Source organism: Coenobita brevimanus, chromosome 75, assembly GCF_032717465.1.
Source record: "Coenobita brevimanus isolate Jiangsu-jjx chromosome 75, ASM3271746v2, whole genome shotgun sequence".
Taxonomy (NCBI): Eukaryota; Metazoa; Arthropoda; class Malacostraca; order Decapoda; family Coenobitidae; genus Coenobita; species Coenobita brevimanus.
The window spans coordinates 19,538,745-19,564,864 of record NC_137028.1 but is presented as its reverse complement, the minus strand read 5'-3'; the positions used below and the strand labels follow the sequence as shown (position 1 = coordinate 19,564,864).

Sequence of the window (26,120 nt, the reverse complement as noted above, 5' to 3'; positions counted from 1 at the left end):
GACCATGCTGGTTAGAGACACAGGTCTATAATTCAGGGGTTCTTTCCTGTTTCCTCCCTTGTAAATTGGTACCACATTTGCCCTCTTCCATTCTTGTGGCACTTTCCCCTCTTCCAGTGAGCATACGATTAAACTGTGAATTTTATCCGCCAGGTGTTCTCTGCATTCCTTCAGTACCCAATTAGAAATTCCATCAGGTCCTGGGGATTTCCTTACATCTTGAGTTTCCAGTAATTTATACACTTCCTGTACCTCCACTTTTATATCTTTTATCACCGGAATATTTCTAATCACTCCCTCCCTTTCCACAAGCTCCTTTTCTTTATTGAAAACTGACTGGAAACGTTTGTTCATTATTTCTGCTTGCATTGCCGCATCCTTAAAGACCTCTCCTTCTACTTTCAGTTTGGTGATTCCTTCCTTTTGTTTCAGTTTGCCATTAAGAAATCTATAAAACAGTTTGGGTTCATCCTTGCATTTGTCTATTATACCTTTTTCAAAATTCCTTTTTTCTTCTCAACGTATTCTTGTGTATTCATTTCTTGTTCTTTTATATTCTTCCTTTGTTCTGTTGTTACCTCTCTTTCTCCAAGTGTTCCACACCTTATCTCTCTCTTTTTTTGCTATCATACACCTTCTATTAAACCACTCCTTTTTCCTGTTTTCTTTCGCTCTTACTTGTGGTACAAATTTTTCCACTCCCAAATTATAGAGGTCTAGAAAGATATCCCACTTCCTCTGTATCTCTCTTGTTTCTCTGAATTTTCTCCAATCCGCATTTTCAAAAAAGTTTCTCAATCCTGTAAAATTTGCTTTCCCAAAGTTGTATCTTCCCTGTCTATGAAGCTCGTCTCTTGGCTCGACATTCCCTATTAACATCTGGAACTCAATGACCACATGATCACTTTTTCCTAAAGGACAGAGATATTTCAATGATTCTATTACATCGGGTTCTTTGGTGAACAGTAAATCTAACCTTGCTGGTATGTCCTCACCTCGAAACCGTGTCTCTTCTTTGACCCATTGTCATCACATTATTCATTATTATATTTAATAACATAGTTCCCCACGAATCCTCGCCGCCTCCCTAGTACCATTCCTCCCAGTTCACCTCTTTACAGTTAAAGTCACCCACTAAAATTATATTATTGCTTTTCTCAATTATTTTTTGCAAATAGCTAGCCATGTCTGACAACATCTCATGGTATTCGTCATCCTTCCATGCTCTCGTCTTTGGGGGAACATACACTACCGCCATATCTCTCTTAATATTCTCTCCAGTTTCTAATTTCATATATATCACTTCAGCTCCGCCTTCTCCCATTTCCACGGTATCTACATTTATGTTGTTCTTCACTGCTATCATGACTCCTCCTCCCTTTTTTTCTTTTCTGTCTTTTCTCCACAGTTTGTATTTACCATCTCCCAAATGAATATCAATATCTTCTCTTAATTTGGTCTCTACAAAGCACATGACATCAGGTTCATGTTCTCTCAAGAAATCGTTAATTTTGATCCTTGTCGATATGAAATCATCAACATTAGTATATATCACCTTGAAATTATTTTTGACGTTTTTAATACCCTCTTCTCTCCTACTCTCTATCCGTACCACTTCCTCAACTTCTGATCTTTCACAGCCATCCCCCTTAGTTTCCTTCACTTCTATTTCCTTAAATACCACTTCCTTACTTTCATATCCAATACTCTCCAAAAAAAAAGTATTACATTCTTCCTCTGTCCTCTTATTTTTTTCCTTTACTTCTTCCTTTAACGATTTTAAAACTTCTCTTTCTTCTTCATTCAGATCTTTTCTTATTATAATATTTTCCATCCCTGCCTCTTTGCTTAATTTCCAGGTCACTTTAAGTATCTCATTTATTACACTTTCTGATGTAAACTTGACTCTCATTGGTCTTGTTTCCCCTTTCTTATAAGGCCCTATCCTCCATACTTCCTCAATTTCTTTTACCCACTTGTCTCCTTCGGGGTCAGTCTTGCCTAATATTCCTCTCACTAGGTTCGTGTCTCTCTCGAGTCTTACGAACCTAACCTTTTCTTCCTCTTCCCTGTTTCCAAATATTACCACACATCTGTTCCTGTCTACAGTGTGTGTGTGTGTGTGTGTGTGTGTGTGTGTGTGTGTGTGTGTGTGAGCTCTTAGATTTTCACCAAATTTTGTATTGCATCCTTTTTAGACCATTTGTACCAGATGATGTTCTTAAAGATTGATATTTGTTTTCACTTAGTTTTAATATCAGTGGTATTTTGAGAAGAGTATTTATTTTTATTCATTAGTGTGGAAAGATGAAGTTTGCACAGAGATTGATACACTGAGACAAGAAACTGGCCATCAGGACTAGCTAATCAGTTAAAGTTACAGTTTAGTTTAAGCAACAGAAACATCTTACAATTTAACCACCTTTTCATTTTGGTTGCTTTCTATATTTTTCTGACCATTTTCATGGTGGTAAATGATGGTTCCCCATTGGTTTTGCTTTCTTATTATTTTTACTTAATAGTATGTTCAGTTTTTCAATGCATGTTTCTTTCTTAAGTGTAATGGTGAGTTTTACAAAAACCTACACAATTTATTGTTACTAAGCTAATCTTCCAAAACTGCATTGCACACAATCACCTGTGCCAACTTCACAACCCTTGAAAGCTCTGTGGGAAAGCCGGGTCTTGGCCGTGGCCTTCCTTAGGGAGGGCTGTTCGGCCAGACTGCCTAGGGAACAACTACCACTACTATCCTGTAACTTACTTAATCCAGTGATGCTAATCTCACCTAACTTAAAAATTAACCTAAGCTAACAGAACACTGTGGCCTGATGTGATATAAACTAATCTAACAAGGTAACCCAGTCTAACCTAACTAAACCTAACCTAATCTGGCCTAACTAATTTGCAGCAATAAATATTTTGGTCAGTCACTTGTAACCCACTGAAATGCAAAAATCTACCTGTCTCTATACCAAGGCTGCTTCCCCGCTAAAAAGGGGGGTAGCTGAGACAGGACAACACACTCCCAATTTACTCATCCACACCACACATTTACTCGTCTGTAAAAGTAAATTAATTTTACAGCGTACACCATTCTATCCAGAAACAATACATGTATCGGAAAAGCAAACATCACAGAAACAATAGGGAATTTATATCTCCCTAAAGCAGTTATTTACCACCTTCAAAATATGCAGAAAAATACAGAAAACAATTTGGACAATCGAAATGAATTGGTAAGGCCTCTCTGCAGCTTAAACTAAGCCATACATTTATCGCTATCTAAAGTCGACCAGGCAGCATGATATTAGCACTGATATGGTTTAAATGAGTAAATCAGTTTAATGAGTGGCACATGCTATTATCGTTTAACCTACCTGAGTCGGCTGAACACCCAGTTTGTTTGCCGCGCTGTTAAATATCCGTGGATTTATTTCTTGTTTGTAGTATTGATTAACAAGCCTACAGAATTCTTTCACCACTGATACGTCTTGAGCTGTTAATAAAGACAGCTGTTTTTTTAAGTTTTCCGATATCGTAAGTTGCATTTTCAGATCGAGTCTCCTCCCACTACGATCAGCTGATTTTTATTTGACAGGGGGTGTGTTGCGTTTCGTGCTCGGACGTTTCGGCCACGGACGTTTGAGCCATGGGCCACCACCCTAGGACGTTTTGGGCATAGATTAGATTAGGTTAGGTTAGGTAAGGTTCACAACACTTCACACTTCAAAACGTCCTAGGTTGATGGCCCATGACCCAAACGTCCGTGGCCGAAACGTCCTACATTCGTTGCGTTCAGTGGTTGGTTCCGGAACACCGCTTTTATTATTTTTATATTATTATAATTATTATTATTATTTTTAATGCATGAACTTAATGTTTAATATATTTGGTTACAGAGAATATGGTATGAGTAGAATCTAGAAATATTCGGTTAGCTTCGGATGAAGCTTATACAGAATGAATGCAGTCCATATAGCGGGAATCTTAAACTCTGGAAGTCGCGCGGATGCATCAAGCGTGAATGTTTTGTGCAGATCGACTTCCCGCACTTTTCTTTTGTTTGATTTTTAGACTGTTAGACTATTCCAACATGGCGAAATTACGAATTTTATCCTTTCATTCGTTACTGCCAATTTCTTACTCCATCAGTGTGTTGCCTCATTTGAATGCTGCACTTCACTACAGTAGTTCGAAATTATGGGTTGTAAGCAAGTCCACTGTTATGTAGCGTATTCTGCGCCCAACTTCTCGGGTTCAGATATGGTGCGGGCCTTGGGTTCTCTATTCTTGACCGGGCAAGAGTATACAGACAAGGGGATAGGGCGCAAACACAGGCTAGCCAAATCTACACGTATATTACCAAAGAACCAGAGCACAACAGTACATGGACAGTCTTATATAAAATACAAGTATACTTTATGACAGTACAATATAAAGAACACCTACACTATACACCTGTACTACCATGATACAATACACACAGGGGGCCTGAATGCAATATTATACACAACACTAGATATATCACAACATAAGACACATGGGGCATAAACACAATATAACCAATGACACGACATATCACAGTATAAATATATTCGCATGACGTGAATGCAGTACCATGTAGGATACGGTATATCACTATACACTACACGCATATGATATGGATGCATTAAAACACCAGGCACTGTATATCACAATATAACACACCTGTGGTACAGATACAATACTAGACACTAGACTGGAACATAGTCAGGTCGGGTATGTATTGCACAGGGAGGGAACAACGCACTTGACAATCCAGGGATGGTTTACTATACTGAGGTATGCTACAATAGTATGCACTGAATTACGGTATATCACCACTCGCAAGGCCTAGAGCACACGGGGGGGTCAGGGTGTTGCACAGGGGAGTGAGGGGGACGTCACTTATGGGGCAACAGGGGAACTTCTCACAAGGGCATACACAAAGGGGGGGTCGGCAGAAGTGGAAGGCACACACAGGGGCACGGTACTCTAGGTATGAGGGAGGGGTGTATACACAGAATCTGTAGCACTATAACTCATGGTGTAGCTGGTTGTCGGTGGGCGCGAGGGGCACACCTAGGGCCACTACGCAGGCAGCCGTAGGTGGCGGCCAGGTGTGGGAGGAGGGCAGTTTGGGGTGTGCTCCCAGTGTGAGTCTCAGGCCGTGTGGTCTGGGGTCTGGATCGAGCTGATGGGCGGCCCTTTCCTGGTGGGGGCCCTTGAAGTGTGGTGGCCCTTTGGGCTAGGGTCGAACAGGGCTAAGAGGCATTCAGCACGGTGCCTGCCCTTAGCAGAGGTGGGAATCCTGGGGGCGGACCTGGGCTGGTCCAGGCCTAGGGCCAGCCATGGGGCACTCATCGACACCCTGGGGCTGCGGTCTTGCCTGGAGGAGGAGGCTGTCAGGGGTTGGCTGCAGCCACCTGCACTGGGGGAGTCTGGCAGCTGCTGGGGGCATTGGGGGGTGGCCCTGCGAGGTGCCCGCTGTTGCCTGGGGCTGTGGCCTCACCTGGAGGAGGAGGCCGTCAGGGGTAGACTGCGGCTACTCGCTCTGGGGGAGTCCATCAGCGTCTGCAGGCATCGTGGACTGTACTGCAGCAACAGGACACCTGGCCTCAGGATGGTCTCGTCCCAGGTACTCTTTGGCGGGAATCCTGTGGGGGAGCAGTCTCCACTCTACATGAAGAAGGGGAGGCAGGAGGGGCATCTCGCTTGGCCACAGGAGGGGCGGGCTGAGCAAGAGAGCCTCTGGGGTAGCGGAGGGGGAACAACTGGTGGCCTGTTCCCCAGCCTGGCAGGCCTGACAGTCCCTGCCGAAACTCCGTGTTGGGGCGTAAGAAGAAGCTCCGGAGGGCACTCCTTCTGCCGGACAGGTCCGGAGGACATTGCTTAGGCTCCCTGCTGGGATGTTGGCCGAGGGAGATCCAGTGGATGCTCCCTTGGGCTGGCAGATCTGGGGGACACTGCCGGGAGACCACTCGTCCCGGGGATGACCGGAGGAGAAGTCCCATTGGGCCTTCTGCTACCACGCAGGTCCGGTGGACTCTGCTGCCCTCCTGACGTCGGGGGATAGTGCAGCTGGGGGACGACCGGTGGTCTCTCCCCCTGTGGCAGATCCAGTGGATACCACCACGGGGCCTGCCGCCCTCCTGGGGAGCACAAGCAAAGGTTGTCGGTATGACGGTTCAACACGCCAGCTCCTGGAGGTGGGTGGCAGAAGGAGATCTGGTGGACTCTTCTCCTACAGTAGATCCAGTGGATGCTACTGCTCCCCTGGGGTGAAGTAGGCTTGTGAGCACTAGCTGTGACTCGTCTTCTTTTGAAGGCAGGTCTGGTGGACTCTGCATCCGAGGGCCTACTTGGGACTTTCCTAGGGCAAGTCCCACCCCGATTCTGGCGACTGCTTGCTCTGTTGGAGAGTAACGCACTTGATCTGAGTACTGCCTGGTGGTCCGGCTGTGTGGAAGAGGAATGTCAATTCACGGGGGATATATGTCCTTTCCGCGTGGAAAGCAGGTGTACCTCCCCATCGCCTCCTAATGGGGTGGGGACTACCTCCTTATGTCCTCCTCCAGGTGGTGTCGGGATTGCTCCACCGGGTGGGTATTTCAGCCACTTTGTTTCTGTGTCCTGTTCTGTACTTTTTAATTCTGATTGATATAAGTTTCTGTGGTAAATAAATTGGTCTCTTAATTTGAATAGAAAGCCGTAGGCCTACACTTAATTAGAGTCACCCTGTGCACATAGGTTTGATCTCCAGGAGGTTTATTGGAAAATTTTGTCATGCAGCAGTCCATTGCTATGCATTTATGACCTTGGCTGACTTTTATTGCATCCACTGACTGGGAAAGTTTGATTACTTGTAGTCTAGTGATCCAAGAGTACCAGCTGGGTCAACAGTCATGTACTGTGGGTCACAAAAGTATCAGTGTGGGGGTCGAATGCCTGCCAGAAACATTGGAGCAACTGCTGGCATTACCAACATCTCATTGTGTATGAACAGTGTCTGTTTTTGTAAATATGACATTTGCTATATGTTTGCAAGAGGATATTAGTAGATGGCAACATATAACACCTCCTGACATCAGGGCTAACAGTGTGAGGTAGGTCAGACACTAGTATTTCTGTGACCTTTGCTCTGTAGTCCCAAATGTTTCACGCATATTGTGCACCGATACTTTTGTGACCCATAGTACATGTTCAGATCCCCTGGAGGCAACACTTCGCAGGACCAGATATAGGACAGGATGGGCAGTGCAACTGCCAAGGGGCCCTAAAATTAATGCAGTAGCTCAGACCACCTGATAGCACAATCCATAATAACGTATGAAAACAATGCTTAAAGTTCATGTGCAAATGCAGGTGTTTTTAGCAGTCCTTATCACCTTATCACCTTAACCTGTCCTATCACTCCGATACGGCCTGTGGACCCTCCAGGGAAACGTCGTTTGTGGCATTTTGGAGCCGCGGATTGGGAGGCCCTCAGGCAGTACTTCTTTGATTTTCCCTGGAATGATTATTGCTTCCATGGCTGGGAGCCATCTGAGTGTGCCTTGCACATTACGGAGGTTATTCTCTCGGGCATGGAAGCATACATTCCTTTCTAATATCCTTTGACTAATGCAAGAAAGCCTTGGTTTAATCACGCTTGTTCTCATGCTGTCCACAACAAGGAGAGGGCTTACAAAAGGTACCGGAGCCAACCCACCCCTGAATCACATCATCTTTACGTTTCTGCCCGGAATCATGCTAAGTCTGTTCTTCGCTCTACTAAAAACAATTTCATCCGTACTAAATGCTCTCAACTCTCCAACTCGAATTCTTCCCGCTCCTTCTGGCACCTTGCCAAAAACCTTTCTAACAACTTTACCTCATCATCCTTCCCTCCTCTTTTCTACTCTGATGGTTCTGTAGCTATTTCTTGTACTGATAAAGCAGATCTCTTCGCACAGACTTTCTCCTCCAATTCCACCTTAGACGATTCCGGTGCTGTTCCTCCATCACTTCCCGCCTCTGACTTCCTCATTGCTGACATTAAAATTTCTTCAGCTGATGTATTTTCTGCCATCACTGGCCTCAATACTAACAAGGCATATGGGCCTGATGGAGTCCCTCCTATTGTTCTCAAGAACTGTGCTTCCATGCTTACACCCTGCCTAGGCAAACTCTTGTGCCTTTGTCTGTCAACTTGTACCTTTCCTTCTTGCTGGAAGTTTGCTCTCATTCAGTCAGTCCCAAAGAAGGGTGACCACTCCCAGCCCTCCAACTATCGTCCAATTGCTTTAACATCCTGTATTTCAAAAGTTTTCGAGTCAGTTCTCAATAGAAAAATTTTAAGGCATCTTTCCTATCACAACCTTCTTTCTGATCGTCAGTACGGGTTCCGTCAGGGACGCTCCACTGACGATCTTCTCACCTACCTTTCAGACTCCTGGTCATCCTCCTTTCGGGACTTTGGCGAAAGCTTTGCCATTGCACTTGACATCTCAAAGGCTTCTGATCGAGTCTGGCATAAATCTTTAACTTCCAAACTGCCCTCTTACGGTTTCTATCCTTCTATCTGTGCCTTCATTGCTAGCTTCCTTTCTGGTCATTCTATAGCCGCTGTTGTAGACAGCCATCGTTCTTCTCTTAGATCTATCAACAGTGGTGCTCTTCAGGGCTCTGTCCTATCACCAGCTCTCTTCCTTTTATTCATCAATGACCTTCTAAGCTGTACATCTAACCCTATCCACTGGTACGCTGATGACTCCACCCTTCACCTTTCCATTCGGTTCCCGCAACGCCCATCTCAGCAGTTACTTCAACAAACAAGGGATGAGGCTATGGCATACCTAATGTCTGACTTGGCTTGTATCTCTGACTGGGGTAAAATAATCTTGTTGTTTTTAATGCATCTAAGACTCAGTTCTTACACGTATCAACCCGTCAAAATCTTCCACAGGTATACTCACTAATGTTTAATAATATTCGGCTTAATCCTGCATCATCCTTGAACATGCTTGGGGTTTCATTTACTCGGGACTTATCTTGGAAAGATCATATTACATCTCTTGTAAAATCTGCTTCCAAGAGATTGGGTGTGCTAAGCCGACTCGTTCTTTCCTTACCCCTGCACAATTGTTGACTCTATACAAGGGTTTTATCCGCCCCTGTGTGGAGTACAACTCTCATGTGTGGGTTCTCAATAGGGTGGAGTCAAAGGCTTTTCGTCTCATTAACTCTCCTCCTCTTACTGACTCCCTTCAACCTCTGTCTCTTCGCCGCACTATTGCATCTTTATCTCTTTTCTATCGCTACTTTAATGGTCACTGCTCCTTTGAACTGTCTGCATGCATTCCTCCACCTCTACGATGGACGCTAGCACCTGTCTAGCAGCAAACTCTCATCCCTTTTCTGTCCAACTCTCTAATGCAAGAGTTAACTGTTGCTCCCAGTCCTTCATTTATGCAACAGGTCAACTCTGGAACTGTCTCCCTCTGTCTGTATTTCCTGCTGCCTATGATCTCCAGTCTTTCAAATGCAGTGTGTCAAGGCATCTCGAAATGAACAGATCTTGAATTTGGCTCTCTCTTGTATTTTGTTTTTCTCTTGGAGGGAACTGTTATTGCAGGCTCATGGCCTTTGATTCCTTCTTCCTCGCATTTAAAAAAAAAAAAAAAAAAGTCCAATACTTGTACTGTATATACATATGTCCTGCCTGTTCACGCATGTCAAACGACCCCTCAGTGCATGCTGATATTCAGGGAGAGGATTATGTATGCTCATTGTCGGTCTGGATCCACATCCCCTCTCTCACCTGTGGTCAGTGTTCCAATAATTGTCTATTATTAGTTGAGATATGGCATTGTTAGAAAATGTTTCACATTGTTAGGAACAGTGATAATTCTGGTGTAGTCATAAGTAATAAGAAGATTGTTTAAGAAAGGTTAGTCTTCGGTTGTAATGGTACAAGAGGGACCGAGGGTAAGGTACTTACCTGTAGCAGTAAGGAAAGAGAAATATTTGATTTGGAGGCATGAGTATACCGTTTTGGCTGAAGCATTGGCATTTTCATTAGAATTTCCTAATATCTGAAATATTATGCAACACCTTTGCTGATAGAGTTATTGTTATCAGAATATTATAAATGGTGCTGTCTCTCTCTCTCTCTCTCTTTCTCTCTCTAGTTAAAGATCTAGTTAAAGATCTAGGCGTACTTATTTCAGATGATCTGAAATGTTCAAATCAATGTATCTCTGCCGCCAATTAAGCCAACAGGGCCCTAGGCTTCATCAAAAGACATTTTACATATAAAAGCAAAGATATTGTAATCCCCCTATACAAAAGCATAGTCAGGCCACACTAAGAGTTTGCAATGCAGTTTTGGGCGCCTCACCTAATTAAAGATATAGAAATACTGGAAGCGGTCCAGCGTAGGGCTACCAAGTTAATCCCGTCCCTGAGGAATAAACCATACCTCGAGAGACTCAGGGAATTAAACTTATTCTCTCTTAGAAAACGGAGACTCAGTGGACAACTGATTGAATGTTTTCAGATTCTAAAAGGCTTTAGTAATACTGATTCAAGCAAGCTATTCACAGTAATTGCCGAGACTGTAACTCAAGGAAATGGTATGAAGTTGCAAGCAAGGAGGGCTAATCTTGATACAACCAAAAACTTCTTCACTTACTCTGTTGTAAGCGAATGGAATAAACTCCCTGGGAATGTGATTGAAAGTGGTACCATAAATACTGTATGTTTAAAAAGAGACTGGACATATATCTGGATGCAGTTGGTATCGTTTAGTTAGGATGGAGCAATTATTGCATATTCGCGTCTGCATTCATGTGTCTATTAGACACAGACAACATTATAGAATATAAATAATAGATAAACATTGTATTCATATTTTGATTTAAAAAAAACATAAAAAAAAAATTTGCATGCGTAGAGTATGTGGCTGTATGCCCCAATTTTCTTTTTCCATATTATTCTACTTTCTGCCGATCCTATAAAATTCCTTCAGGTTTTTCATTCCTGCAAGGTATTACTTCCTCTTTTGTTTCCTGTACGGCAAATGCCGTAGGGTCTGGAGGGTGGGGGAGAGAGCCTTCTGCTGTGCTATCCTTTTCTCCTGCTCCTATGCACTATATTAGGATTAAGGATGGACCACCTCGTAGGGACTGTAAGGTCTGTGTGGTCTGTGTATCTATGTAACTCTCTCTCTCTCTCTCTCTCTCTCTCTCTCTCTCTCTGTGAGACAGTAGAAAAGAACTACACTTATTAGGAGTTAACTCCCCCCCCTTTTTTTTATCACAGTATTTGGTACTGATTAAAGGTATATTGTATAGACTGAGTTTTTCCAAGTTAATATTTCTTGCAATAGCGGAAGATTATATTTTCTCACTAAAACATGCTGCATGTCATTTTTTTTCCTGTTCTTATCTAATTTACTGTCTCTATCTATCTCTCTTTTTTCCCATCTATAGCGTATTTGTATCAGTATTAATTTTAACTGTCCATAATCACTGAAGATTGATGGTTGCCCATGAAAGTGTAACTCATTTATTTATTTATTTATTTATGTTCATTTATGTTTATTTATTTATTTTATTTCTATCTGAGGAGTGGTTGGGATTTATTGTTCATGTGATGCCATTCAGGGATCAGTGAGGCAGGTCACTCTCATCATAAATATTAAGACCAACTTGCCTAGCCCTGGGCTGCAGTGCTCCTCATGGGGCAACACAGGATTTGATGATAATGATGATATTTTATTTATTTGTTTATTGATTTATAATTCCATGGCCCCCCACCCCATCCCCTTTGGAGGCACGCAGATAATGAGGCTTTCAGAATCTTGTGTCACTAACCAGACATCTGATGGTGATGGGAGGATTCGTCTCTCATTTTGAGAGCTGAGGAGTGAGTGCATTACATCTTATCTCCAGTTTGTAATGCCTTGCAAAGCATAGCAACCTTCCCTAGCATCATTGGCTTCCTTTCACAGTGCAGCGATGCCTCCCAGTTCTCTTGATTTGGTTAAAAATAAATAAATAAATAAAAGGTGTGTAGCTTTGTTTTTTTTTTTTTTTATAATACCATTCAGTATGCTTTATTGTATACCAAATTGGTATGAGCTCTTTTTTTTTTTGTTCGTGTCACTGAAATGTTTCATTTGGTTGCAGGGGTTGACTTCTGGCGTGTGGTGACTCTGGTCAGTGCTGTCATCCTCTTCTTCTCTGCAGCCCACCTTGCCAGGAATGTCATCTTCCACTACACGACAGGCATCACTTTTGGTGTTCTCTGCTCAGTCCTCATAGTGGTTTACATTATTGCAAGACTTGTTCCCAAGGTTTGTATAATGTACAGTATTTAAATACACTTTCATGCACTTCATGTACTGTAAGACACTTTTGTATTATTGTTCACTGATTCCTTACTGGACTCACATTAACTTTGTTTACCTAATATAGTAATACATTATACTGAAGACCACCTTTTCACAAAACATTCCTTATTTTACCTGTATTGTGAAACACAAGATAAATTTCTTCTTTTTTTCCAAGGAGGAAACTTATACCTGTACTGTAAAACAGATACTGCCAGACTTGGTGTCCGTTTTCACAAGGTGTGCTCCCCATGCCCTTCCCCATTGCCATTCCAGCCTTGCTCACCAACTGTCAGTTTACTTAGTCTGTTTTCTGACATATCTACTGCCCCCCCCCAAAAAAAAAAAAAAAAAAAAAAATGTCTTTGGGCATATGGCTAGACTACTCAGTTCTGACATGTAAGGCACAAGTTACCAACTTCACTTGCCCTTGAGTGACATTTTGTGAGCAGTAAACCCTAACCATCTGTTAGACCTAAACCCTTACTGGTCCAATCCAGTTGGAGTGCTTTAACATATTAGACCAACAGTTGACCATTTGGTTATAGTGAATGGTTTCCTGAGTTGCTGGAAATAATTTGGCTTCAAAGTCTGCGTAGAGTCACCAGAAGGGAGCACTGCATCGAGTGAAAAGTTGGTGGGCTTACACACACACACACACACACACACACACACACACACACACACACACACACACACACACACACACACACACACACACACACACACGGGTCGCCGACAGAGACGGACCTCTTCCAGGATCGTGGGGAAATAATCGCTGAATCACAGACGAAAGGAAGCTGAGCCTAATTGTGACTGTGTCAATGATTGCGTGAGTGGTGGTCCCGTCGGACAGTAATAAATAAAAAACCACAGTCTCGGTCTTAAAAGAGACAAGATAAAGTGAAAACTGTCTCCATATGGTTGAATCATGGAGGAAACGGACGGTTCATTGTTTACGATCAGTGAAGCAACGTTGGGTCTGGTTAGTACTTGGATGGGTGACCGCCTGGGAACACCAGATGCTGTTGGCATAACGTTCTCCCTACGTGTCAAGTGGGGTTGGTGGAGGATTAGTGCCCCTCCCTTTAAAACGGTTAACTCTAAGCCCTTGGCCACCCCGTTTGGGATACAAGGCGTCTGGCAATGAATGAATGAATGAGAAAGAATTTGAGGGCTTTTGTGAAGAGGAGGTGGGAAAAGGAAGTATTAAGTTGAACCAGACAAGAATAGCAGGTGTAGAGAAAACAGCGGAGAGGAATGACCAGGAGATAAAAAAGGTATGGGCAGTAATTAAAGAGTTACAGGAACGGACCACAGAGCAGGAAAACGAGATCAAAAGTTTAAGGAGTACACTGGAAAAAATCTGTACACGTAGTGACGAACAAGAAAGAGAAGTTATTGAATTAAAAGTGAACAATGAATCAGCCTCGAATGAAATAAAACAGCTTAAGAGAGAGAATAAGAAGTTGGAATAGGAAAGGGACATGATGAAAAGCAAACTAGATGAGTATGAATCCAAATCAAGAATACAGGAAGAGCACATTAAAGAAATCAAGGAGCAACATAAGGGGTGGAAGAAAATTCAGGAAGAGGGAAATGTAAATTTGAGAGAGATTATAGACCAACAAAGCAAGGAAAAAGTGGAGAGGGAAGTGGTTAGGGTGTTGAGAAGTAGAGAATCTTTAGTTAGAGATGTAGCAGATAAGAAAAAATGTATAATAATTTCAGGAGTTAAAGAAGAACGTATAACAATAAGATCAGACAGAGAAAAAGAAGAACTGAGTAAGGTTAAAGAAATAATATCAATAGTCATGGAGGAAAACAACGAAGCTCAAGAAGAGATTGAAGAGGTGTTTAGGTTGGGAAAGTACGAGGAAGGAGGGACAAGGCCATTGAAGGTAAAATTTAAGTCCCAAGCAACAGTTAATTTCAGTAGAACATGGAAACTATCAGACAAGGAAAGGTTTAAAAATGTTTGGATAAGGAGAGATGCAAATGACGAAGAAAGAGCTAAAATAAAGGACTTAGTAAAGGAAGCAAAGGTAAAAAACGAACAGAGAACGGAGAAAGAGAAGACGGTGTTTTATTGGAGAGTCATGGATCAGAAGTTAAGGAAGTGGTACTGGTGGAGAGAAGGAGAACAGGGGGTATAGAAAACATAAAAAATCATTGGAAGGTGGCATATACTAATGTTGATGGTTTAATATCGGCACGGTTAGAATACAATGATCTTTTGAGGATACATGAACCTGACGTTATGTGCTTTGTGGAGACCAAGTTAAGAGAAGATATTGATGTTCATATAGGAGATGGTAAATACAAACTGTGGAGAAGAGACAGAAAAGAAAAAACGGGAGGAGGAGTGATGATAGCAGTGAAGAACAACATAAATGTAGATGCCGTGGAAATGGGAGAAGGCAGGGCTGAAGCGATAAATATGAAATTAGAAACTGGAGAGAATAACAAGCGAGATTTGGCAGTAGTGTATGTTCCCCCTAAGACAAGAGCATGGAGTGATAATGAATACCAGGAAATGTTGTCAGACATGGCTAGTTATTTACAGAAACTGATTGAGAAAAGCAACAGTATAATTTTAATGGGTGACTTCAATTGTAAAGAGGTGAACTGGGAGGAATGGGACTCAGGAAGCAGCAAGGATTCATGGGGCACTATATTATTAAATATAGCAATGAACAATGTGATGACGCAATGGGTCAAAGAAGAGACAAGGTTTCGAGGAGAGGACACACCAGCAAGACTAGACTTACTGTTTACCAAAGAACCCGATGTAATAGAATCCTTGAAATATCTGTGTCCTATTGGAAAAAGTTATCATGTGGTCATTGAGTTCCAGATGATAACCGGGAACGTGGAGCCAAGAGACGAGCTTTATAGACAGGGAAGGTACAACTTTGGGAGAGCAAACTTTACAGGATTGAGAAATTTTCTTGAAAATGCAGATTGGAGAAAATTCAGAGAAACAATAGAGATACAGAGGAAGTGGGATATTTTTCTAGACCTGTATAATTCAGGAGTGGAAAAATTTGTGCCAAGAGTAAAGGGGAAAGAAAACAGGAAGAAAGAGTGGTTTAATAAAAGGTGTATGATAGCAAAAAGAGAAAGAGACATGACGTGGAACAATTGGAGAAAGAGAGGTAACAACAGAACAAAGGAAGAATATAAAAGAACTAAAAATGAATACACAAGAATACGTAGAGAAGAAGAAAGAAATTTTGAAAAAGGTATAATAGACAAATGTAAGGATGAACCCAAACTGTTTTATAGATTTGTTAATCAATCAATCAATCAGTCATTTCCTGTGGCACCCTCGGGGATGCATAGGGCCTTGATGAACTCACACCACCACATCCTATCTTGTGCTAACTCCTCAAGATCTCCCCAACACTCATCTCCAGCTTCCCGTCTCATTGTCCTCACCCACGTCTCTTTTGGCCTTCCTCTACCTCTCCTACCAAGTGCCACCCACCCTGGTGTACCTCGTACTATTCCCTGTCTCCTATACACATGTCCTAGCCACTTCCATCGTGAGAATCTAACATATTCATCGATCGGCTGCACTCCCGTTATTTCTCTAATTCTACTATTTGGTATCCTTTCCCACCACTTAACTCCTAATATTCTTCTAAGTGCTTTATTTTCAAACACCAAGAATTTATTTTCCATAGTCACTGTGCTGTACCAAGACTCGTGTCCATAAATTAAGATACTCCTAACCATTACCTTATAAAGTTTGATTTTTGTATGCACAGAAAAATTGTTATTATTCCAAATATTTTTAAGCATTCCCATTGCCTGATTAGCCTTCTTTAACCTTTCCTCGAATTCAAAGTTCAAAGAACCATCCTTGGCTAAATAAGTACCTAAATATTTAAACCTATCAACTTGCTTTACAACCATACCTCCAATTACACATTCCTGCGCATTTTCCATATTCATATTGATTATTTCAGTTTTTCCACAATTAATAACCAAACCCACCTTGCGACCTTCACTCACCAAACAGTCCAACACTCTCTGCATCTCTTCTGGCCCATCACAAATCAAAACTATATCATCTGCATAATCTAAATCCAAAAGTTTCCTATTCTCTCCCCAAAGTATACCAGCACCGGTTTCTGTTCCAACGCGTTTCATAATGTAATCAATGACCAATATAAATAGTAAAGGCGATAGAACACCACCTTGAATTACTCCGGACTTGACTTCAAACGAATCACTCAGACAACCATCAACCATCACTTTACAAAATGTGTCCTCATGCATGTTCATAATGACCCTCACAAACTCCTCTGGTATTCCATAATGTCTCATGATCTTCCCCATAGTCTCTCTCGAAACACTATCAAAAGCCTTTTCAAAATCAACAAAACAAAGACTTAACGGTACTCTCATTTCATTAACTTGCTGCATCAAATGCCTAACTATAAAGATCTGATCATTGCAACCACGTCCCTTTCTAAAACCAGCCTGTTCATCCCTCAGAATACCCTCAACCACCGGCTCCAACCTATTTAACAACACTCTACTGAAAACTTTCAAAGCTATCGGTGACAAAGAGATTCCCCTCCAATTACCACATTCACTCAGGTCTCCCTTCTTGAGAACTTTAACAATTACACCATTCTTCCAAACTGATGGTAGTAACCCCGTCACCCATATCTTATTGCATAGCTTGGTCAAGATCATTATTAATCTATCCCCCTCCACTTTAAACATTTCCGGAAATAAACCATCCTCCCCTGGTGCCTTATTATTCTTTAACTGTTTTACTGCTTTCTCCACTTCTGCAAGCCTCAACTCTCCTGTTTCTATATTTAAATCTTCCTGAGCAGACGGTATATCCTCTTCTGGTGGTATTGGTCTATTAAGAACTGTCTCAAAATGCTCTTTCCATCTATTTTTAATATCTCCATCTTTGGTTAATAAATTTCCTTCCCTGTCTCTAACTGGTATTTCCTTGCGTTTACCTGCATTACCACTCAGTTCTCTAATCGATTCATATGCTATTCTTTGACTCTGTCCATCATTTTTGTTTATTAAGATTTCAGTCTCTGCAACCTTTTCATCCACATATCTTCTTTTATCTCTCCTAGCTAACTTTCTTACTTCTGAATTCAAACTCCAGTACGCAGCTCTTGCTAATTCAATCTCTCGTTCATCAACTCATTGCATCTCACTCCTCAATTTAGCCTCACCTCTCTTTTTTATCATATCCCACTGAAACAAAAGGAAGGAATCACCAAAATGAAAGTAGAAGGAGAGGTCTATAAAGGTGCGGCAATGCAAGCAGAAATAATGAACAAACATCTCCAGTCAGTTTTCACTAATGAAAAGGAGTTTGTGCAAGCGGAGGCAGTGACTAGAAATGCAGTGATAAGATAAAAAAGTGGAAGTACAGGAAGTGTATAAACTACTTGAAACTCAAGATGTAAGGAAAGCCCCAGGATCAGATGGAATCTCTAATTGGGTACTAAAGGAATGCAGAGAACAACTGGCAGATAAGATTCACAGTTTAATTGTGTGTTCTCTGGAAGAGGGGAAAGTGCCTCAAGAATGGAAGAGGGCAAATGTGGTACCAATTTATAAGGGAGGAAACAAGGAAGAACCCTTGAATTATAGACCAGTGTCCCTAACCAGCGTGATCGCAAAATTGTGTGAAAGAATTCTGAAAGATAGATGGATAAAATGTTTGGAAGAGATGAATATTTTGGCTGATAGTCAGTTTGGATTTAGAAGTGGTAGGTGGGTGATGTGTTTCCAACTTGTTGAGTTTTTACTCAAGAGCGATTGACGAGCTTCAGGAAAGAGCTGGTTGGGTGGATTGTGTGCATTTAGAGTTGGAGAAGGCCTTTGACAAGGTACCCCATAAGAGACTAATGTGGAAACCAGAGCATATAGGAGGACTGAAGGGGAACCTCCTAGAATGGATGAGAGACTTTTTGAGAGACAGACAAATGAGGACAGTATTAAAGGATATGATGTCTGGATGGAGGGAAGTAACAAGTGGAGTCTCACAGGGCTTGGTGTTGGTGCCAGTAATGTTCCTTATTTACGTAAGTAATATGGTAGCTGGAGTGAACAGTTATGCAAGTCTGTTTGCTGATGATGCAAAGATCATGAGGAAGGTAGAGGTTGAGGAGGATTGCAAAATGCTGCAGGAGGATCTGGATAGGATACACGAATGGAGCCAGACGTGGGTAATGAAATTCAATGCCAAGAAATGTAAAATATTGGAAATGAGTAAAAGTACCAAGAGGCCATCATTGAATTATTTGATGGGTAATGAACCAATCACAAAAGCGAGAGAAGAGAAAGATTTGGGTGTGCTAGTCCAGGACAGTTTGTCACTTGAAAAACACACTAACAAGACAGTTAGAGAGACGTATAAACTCCTGACTAATGTAAGAGTAGCTTTTCATTATATGGATGAGGAGATGATGAAACAATTGATAGTGGCCATGATTCGCCCCAGGTTGGAATATGCAGCAGTAGTGTGGTCCCCACACAAAAAGAAAGATATAAACAATATTGAGAGAATACAAAGAACAGCAACCAAGATGGTCCCCAGTCTGGTAGCTCTGTCGTACAGAGAGAGGCTGGAAAAGCTGGATTTGCCTTCCTTAGAGGAAAGGAGAAAAAGGGAAGACATGATTGCAGTGTTCAGGGCCATGATGGGAGTAGATAAAATTGACAAAGAAGATCTGTTTTTATGGGATAAGAGAGTGATAAGAGGACACAGGATGAAACTGAGGAAGCCAAGCTGCTGGAAGAACATCAAGAAATATAGTTTTCCTTATAAATGTATAGACCTGTGGAATAACCTGGACAAAGAGATCGTCCAGTCTAAAAACTTAAACGAGTTTAAAACTAAATTTGACTTATTGAGGAACAGACGGGACCCCTCGAGCGTAGCTCATTTCCTGGATATCACAATTAGGTAAATACAATTAGGTAAACCACACACACACACACACACACACATAGACTTATGGAATAGCCTGGACAAAGAGATCGTCTAGTCTAAAAACTTAATGAGTTTAAAGCTAAATTTGACTTATTGAGAAACATCGACGGACACCCACGAGCATAGTACATTCCGTGTATATCACAATTAGGTATATTAGGTAAATACTTAAGTATTTGGAATGACTTAGAGAAAGAGGTGGTGCATGAGAAAAACATTCATGTGTGTAAAGGTAGACTTGATAAATGTGGATATGGAGACAGGACAACACGAGCATTGCTCAATTCCTGTATACTACAAATAGGTAAATACAAATAGGTAAATACACACACACACCGGCGGAGAAAAGGAGAAAAGAAGGTATAAAAAACATCAAAAATAATTGGAAGGTGGCATATACTAATGTTGATGGTTTGATATCGGCAAGGTTAGAAACCAACGATTTTTTGAGGGTACGTGAACCTGATGTTATGTGCTTTGTAGAGACCAAATTAAGAGAAGATATTGATGTTCATATGGTAGATGGTAAATACAAACTGTGGAGAAGAGACAGAAAAGAAAAAACGGGAGGAGGAGTGATGATAGCAGTGAAGAATGACATAAATGTAGATACATTGGAAATGGGAGAAGGCAGGGCTGAAGTGATAAATATGAAATTAGAAACTGGAGAGAATAACAAGCGAGATTTGGCAGTAGTGTATGTTCCCCGTAAGACAAGAGCATGGAGTGATAATGAATACCAGGAAATGTTGTCAGACATGGCTAGTTATTTACAGAAAATGATTGAGAAAAGCAACAGTATAATTTTAATGGGTGACTTCAATAGTAAAGAGGTGAACTGGGAGGAATGGGACTCAGGAGGCAGCGAAGATTCATGGAGCACTTTATTATTAAATATAACAATGAACAATGTGATGTCGCAATGGGTCAAAGAAGAGACAAGGTTTCGAGAAGAGGACACACCAGCAAGACTTGACTTACTGTTTACCAAAGAACCCGATGTAATAGAATCCTTGAAATATCTGTGTCCTATTGGAAGAAGTGATCATGTGGTCATTGGGTTCCAGATGATAACAGGGAACGTGGAGTCAAGAGACGAGCTTTATAGACAGGGAAGATACAACTTTTGGAAAGCAAACTTTACAGGATTGAGAAAATTTTTCGAAAATGCAGATTGGAGAAAATTTAGAGAAACAAGAGAGATACAGAGGAAGTAGGATATTTTTCTAGGCCTCAATAATTTGGGAGTGGAAAAAATTGTGCCAAGAGTAAGGGGGAAGGAAAACAGGAAAAATTAGTGGTTTAATAGAAGATGTATGATTGCAAAAAAAGAGAGAGACATGGCTTAGAACAATTGGAGAGAGGTAACAACAGAACAAAGGAAGAATATAAAAGAACTAAAAATGAATACACAAGAATACGTAGAGAGGAAGAAAGGAATTTTGAAAAAGGTATAATAGATAACTGTATGGATGAACCCAAACTGTTTTATAGATTTGTCAATGGCAAACTGAAACAAAAGGAAGGAATCACCAAACTGAAAGTACAAGGAAAGGTCTATAAAGATGCAGCAATGCAAGCAGAAATAATGAACAAATGTTTCCAATCAGTTTTCACTAATGAAAAGGAGTTTGTGGAAGGTGAGGGAGTGACTAGAAATGTACTGATAAAAGATATAAACGTGGAAGTACAGGAAGTGTATAAATTACTGGAAACTCAAGATGTAAGGAAAGCCCCAGGATCAGATGGAATCTCTAATTGGGTGCTGAAGGAATGCAGAGAACAACTGGCAGATAAGATTCACAGTTTAATTGTGTGTTCTCTGGAAGAGGGGAAAGTGCCTCAAAAATGGAAGAGGGCAAATGTGGTACCAATTTATAAGGAAGGAAACAGGGAAGAACCCCTGAATTACAGACCAGTGTCCCTAACCAGCATGATCACAAAATTGTGCGAAAGAATTCTGAAAGATAGATAGATACAATATCTGGAAGAGATGAATATTTTGGCTGATAGTCAGTTTGGATTTAGAAGTGGAAGGTGATGTGTTTCCAACTTGTTGAGTTTTTACTCATGAGCGATAGACGTGCTACAGGAGAGAGATGGTTGGGTGGATTGTGTGTATCTGGATTTGGAGAAGGCATTCGACAAGGTACCCCATAAAAGACTAATGTGGAAACTAGAGCATATAGGAGGACTGAAGGGGAGCCTCCTGGAATGGATGAGAGACCTTTCGAGAAACAGACAAATGAGGACAGTAATAAAGAGTAGGATGTGTGGATGGAGGGAAGTAACAAGTGGAGTCCCATAGGGCTCGGTGTTAGTGCCAGTAATGTTCCTGATTTATGTAAATGATATGGTAGATGGAGTGAACAGTTATGCAAGTCTGTTTGCTGATGATGCAGAGATCTTGCGGAAGGTAGAGATTGAGGAGGATTATAAAATGGTGCAGGAGGATCTGGATAGGATGCACGATTGGAGCCGGATGTCGGAAATGAAAATTCTATCTATCTATCTATTGCCAGACGCCATAATCCCTCACGGGGTGGCCATTTGACTCTGAGTTATTTGTTTTTCAGGGAGGGGCACTAACCCTCCTCCAACCCACTTGACATGTAGGGAGCACGTGTGGTTTGGTTATATGGTTACCACCCAGCGTTGTAAATGGTTTCTTGGCTTATAGGAAACCATTTGGCTTGTCACTCAATGTAAAGCCACCTGTAACGGAAAGAAAAGCAGTAAGTAGTGACAGGAAAGATGGGAGAAATAGGAAGAGAGGAGGGCAGGCACAGAAAAAGAATGATAAAGGCTAAGGAAGAAGGAGGCAGCACTACATCAAGTGAGTGGATGATGGTCGCCACCACCCACCACATGAATGATATTTAATGCAAAGAAATGCAAAATATTGGAAATGGGTAAAAGTACCAATAGGCCATCATTGAATTATTTGATGAGTAATGAACCAATCACAAAAGCAAGAGAAGTGAAAGATTTGGGAGTGCTGGTCCAGGACAGTTTGTCACCTGAAAAACACATTAACAAGGCAGTTAGAGAGACATATGAACTCCTAATATAAGAGTAGCTTTTCATTATTTGGATGAGGAGATGATGAAAAAATTGATAGTGGCCATAATTCGTCCCAGGTTAGAATATGCAGCAGTAGTGTGGTCCCCTCACAAAAAGAAAGATATAAATAAGATTGAGAGAATACAAAGAACAGCAACCAAAATGGTCCCCAGTCTGGCAGATCTGTCGTACAGAGAGAGGCTGGAAAAGCTGGATTTGCCTTCCTTAGAAGAAAGGAGAAAGAGAGGCTACATGATTATAGTGTTCAGGACCATGGTGGGAGTAGATAAAATTGACAAAGAAGATCTGTTTTTATGGGATAAGAGAGCAACAAGAGGACACGGAATGAAACTGAAGAAACGAAGCTGCTTGAAGGATATCAAGAAATATAGTTTTCCTTATAGATGTATAGACCTGTGGAATAGCCTGGACAAAAAGATCATCAAGTGTAAGAACTTAAATGAGTTTAAAGCTAAATTTGACTTATTGAGAAACAGAGATGGAATCCCACGAGAATTGCTTATTTCCTGTATATCACAATTAGGTAGATACACACACACACACACACACACACACAATCAGCTGATCATTTGTATAGTCTACAACTGCCCCAGGGAATGTAAGTACTATATGTGCTTTTAGTACTGCAAAATGACCACATACAGTACTTTAGTAAAGCAAATTTGGAAAAGAAAAGGGATAAAGGTAGAAAGCAGGACGATGATTTATAGCAAGAACTGGTTGAAGTGGAAACTCACAATAAACTGGTGGAACAAGTACACAGACTAGAGATGGCTTTTCAAAATGAGATTGATGAAATTAAGAAACAGATGCACTTGCAAAAGGAAGAAATAGAAAAATTAGGAAAGGAAGTCAACATGAAAGACACAACCATAGATGAGCTGACAGTAGAATTGGGTTCACATAGGAGAAAAATTAGTGAAATGGCAAGTACAGTAGTCAACCATGAGAGTATTATGGAAGAGTTCAAAAATGATACAGAGACAATTAGGCAAGTAAGCAGTCTGGTAGACCAGAGCAGTGATATTGAGGAGAAGATAACACAGGTGAATGAAGCTGTGCAAAGCTACAAAAATGATGTGGAAACCACTTTTGCTGAAATGGTGAAAGTAAAGAAAGACTTAGAAACAAGGGTGGAAGAAAAAAGCAATTAAAAGGAAGTGAAAAGAATAATCCAAAACAATCCTAAGTTAGTCAGAGATTCAGTAGATATCAACAAATCTATAGTAATCACTGGTATAGAAGAGGAAGAAGTAAAAAACAAGATCTCAAGAGACAAAAAGGAGATGGCAAATGTAATGAGCATATTGAAAGAAGTATCAGAGGAAATCTGTAGTAAAGACAGAGGAACACAAAAGGTTAGGAAATACGAGAGAAGCAAGTCAAGACCCCTAAAGGTAACCTTCCAGAGTGTAAACACCGTGGAGGAGATACTAAAAAATGCAAAGAATCTTTTGGAAAAAGAGGAATTCAAAAATGTATGGATAAAAAGATACTTAACACAAGAGGAACTGGAATTATTGAAAGAGAAGAGGGAGGAAGCAAAAACAAAAAATGAGGGAAGATCAGAGGAGGAGAAGAATACATTTTTTTACAAAGTACTAATAGGATTGCAGGTTCGAAAGTGGTATATAAACAGGAGGGAATAAAAAGGAGGAAGGTAGTAGAACCAAGTCATGACAAGTATATAAACATGATGATGAAGTTGATGTACTCAAATGTGGATGGAATGGTATCTAAATTATTAGAGATGAATGATTATGTCAGAGAAAATGAACCACATATAATATGCCTAACTGAAACAAAATTAACACCAAGGATATCAAATGACATCCTAAACTTAGAGGAATACAATATATGGAGAAGAGATAGGAACTTAAAAAATCTAAAAGTCAAAGAAATAGAAATAGATATACCCTTACAAGTAGAACTGATTGCAGTAGAGATCAATACATCTGAAGGGAAAGTAATTGTAGCCAATTTGTACATGCCACCCAGATCAAACACATGGGAAAGAGACGAATATGAGGACCTGGCAGAGAATACAATTCAGAGTTTAAGAACATTACTACATAAAATGGATGAGAAATCGGAAAGAATTATACTAACTGGAGATTTTAATACGAATATAAATTGGAATACTCTAGATATAATAAGCCAAGAAAGCTGTTGGGACCAAAAGCTCCTGGATCTTGTGCAAGAGTTTTTCCTAACGCAGCATGCAAGGAAAAGCACCAGAAAAAGAGGACTCGATGTACCCTCAGTGCTAGATCTCATATTTACTAGGCAAGCAAACGATATTGGCAATTTAATATACCACCCTCCATTCGGCAAAAGTGACCATGCAGTACTAAATTGCAACTTCAAGATAGCATATGACATTGTTTACAGCAATGAAATTTACAAAAAGAGCCTAAACTATAAAAAGGGAAACTATCATGACCTAAAGAAGTAGTTCTTAGAAATTGATTGGGGAAAGGAGCTTAGAGGACAAGGTTTAAATGCTATATGTAAAAAATTCTGTGAACTTTATGAAATAGGAGTCCAGAAGTACATCCCAGAGCACAAGGAAGCAGAAAAGAAAATACAGAAATGGTTCAATACAGAATGTAAAAAATCAAAAGAAAAAAGAGATTTGTTGTGGAATAGATACAGAAGACACAATAGTGAAAGGGCATATAATAATTACAAACAGGCAAGAAACGATTGTACAAGAATAAGGAGGGAAGCCCAAAAACAGTTTGAGGAGGATATCATAAATAAAAGTAGTGATCAACCGAAGTTATTTTACATCTACATCAGAAGCAAAACCAAAGTAAAAGATAAAATACAATCCATTTCGGACGAGGGAATCACCTATACACAAGAGAAGGATATTTGTGAAGCACTGAACAAGAAATTCCAATCAGTTTTTACAGAGGAAAAAATTTTTGAGAGGGATTATGTGGAACATTCATGCCCACACATACTACCAGACATACAAACATCAGAAAAAGTAATACAGGAGGAGCTAAGTAAATTAGACAGAGGAAAAGCAAATGGTCCTGATGAAATTTCATGTTGGGTACTACATGAATGTGCAAAGGAGTTAAGTAAACCATTATTTTTAATTTTCAAGAAATCCTTGAATCAAGGTAAACTACCTGATATTTGGAAGAAAGCAAACATTGTTCCCTTATTCAAAAAAGGGAATAGACAAAATCCACTCGACTACTGACCAGTATCACTAACCAGTGTTGTAAGCAAGGTATTAGAAAAGCTTATAAGAAAAATTTGGGTAAATCACCTAGAAGAACACAGTATGATAACAGAAAGACAGTTTGGCTTCAGAAAAGGAAAATCATGTGTTACTAATCTGTTGAGCTACTATGACAGAGTAACAGACACATTACAGGAAAGAGAAGGATGGGTGGATAGTATCTATTTAAATTTCAAGAAAGCATTTGACACAGTACCACACCAAAGACTTTTATGGAAACTGTACCATCAAGGAGGAATTTGAGGCAAACTGTTTTGTTGGATGCAAGATTTTCTCATAAGAAGAGAAATGAGAACAGTACTAAGGGGTGAGAGAATGGGAATATGGTTTAGGTATATGTGCAGGAGTCAATGAAAATGAGAGGGCAAGAGAGGGAGTATGTCTGATGATAA

At 40.7% G+C, this 26,120-nt stretch overlaps 2 protein-coding genes across 2 annotated transcripts in view; one reads left to right on the top strand and one right to left on the bottom strand.

The window, feature by feature from the left end:
- LOC145408109 (COMM domain-containing protein 2) overlaps positions 1–3,691 on the bottom strand; it is a 105,799-nt gene extending 102,108 nt beyond the window's left edge. The window contains exon 1 of the mRNA XM_080278916.1: positions 3,381–3,691. Coding sequence (XP_080135042.1) covers positions 3,381–3,551 — 171 coding nt within the window. The 5' untranslated portion in view covers positions 3,552–3,691. The remainder of the gene's footprint in view (positions 1–3,380) is intronic.
- Positions 3,692–6,926: 3,235 nt separating this feature from the next.
- Nemp (Nuclear envelope integral membrane protein) overlaps positions 6,927–26,120 on the top strand; it is a 69,031-nt gene continuing 49,837 nt past the window's right edge. Inside the window, exons 1-2 of the mRNA XM_080278891.1 lie at positions 6,927–7,017; positions 12,195–12,377. Of these exons, the coding sequence (XP_080135017.1) occupies positions 6,927–7,017; positions 12,195–12,377 (274 nt within the window). The remainder of the gene's footprint in view (positions 7,018–12,194; positions 12,378–26,120) is intronic.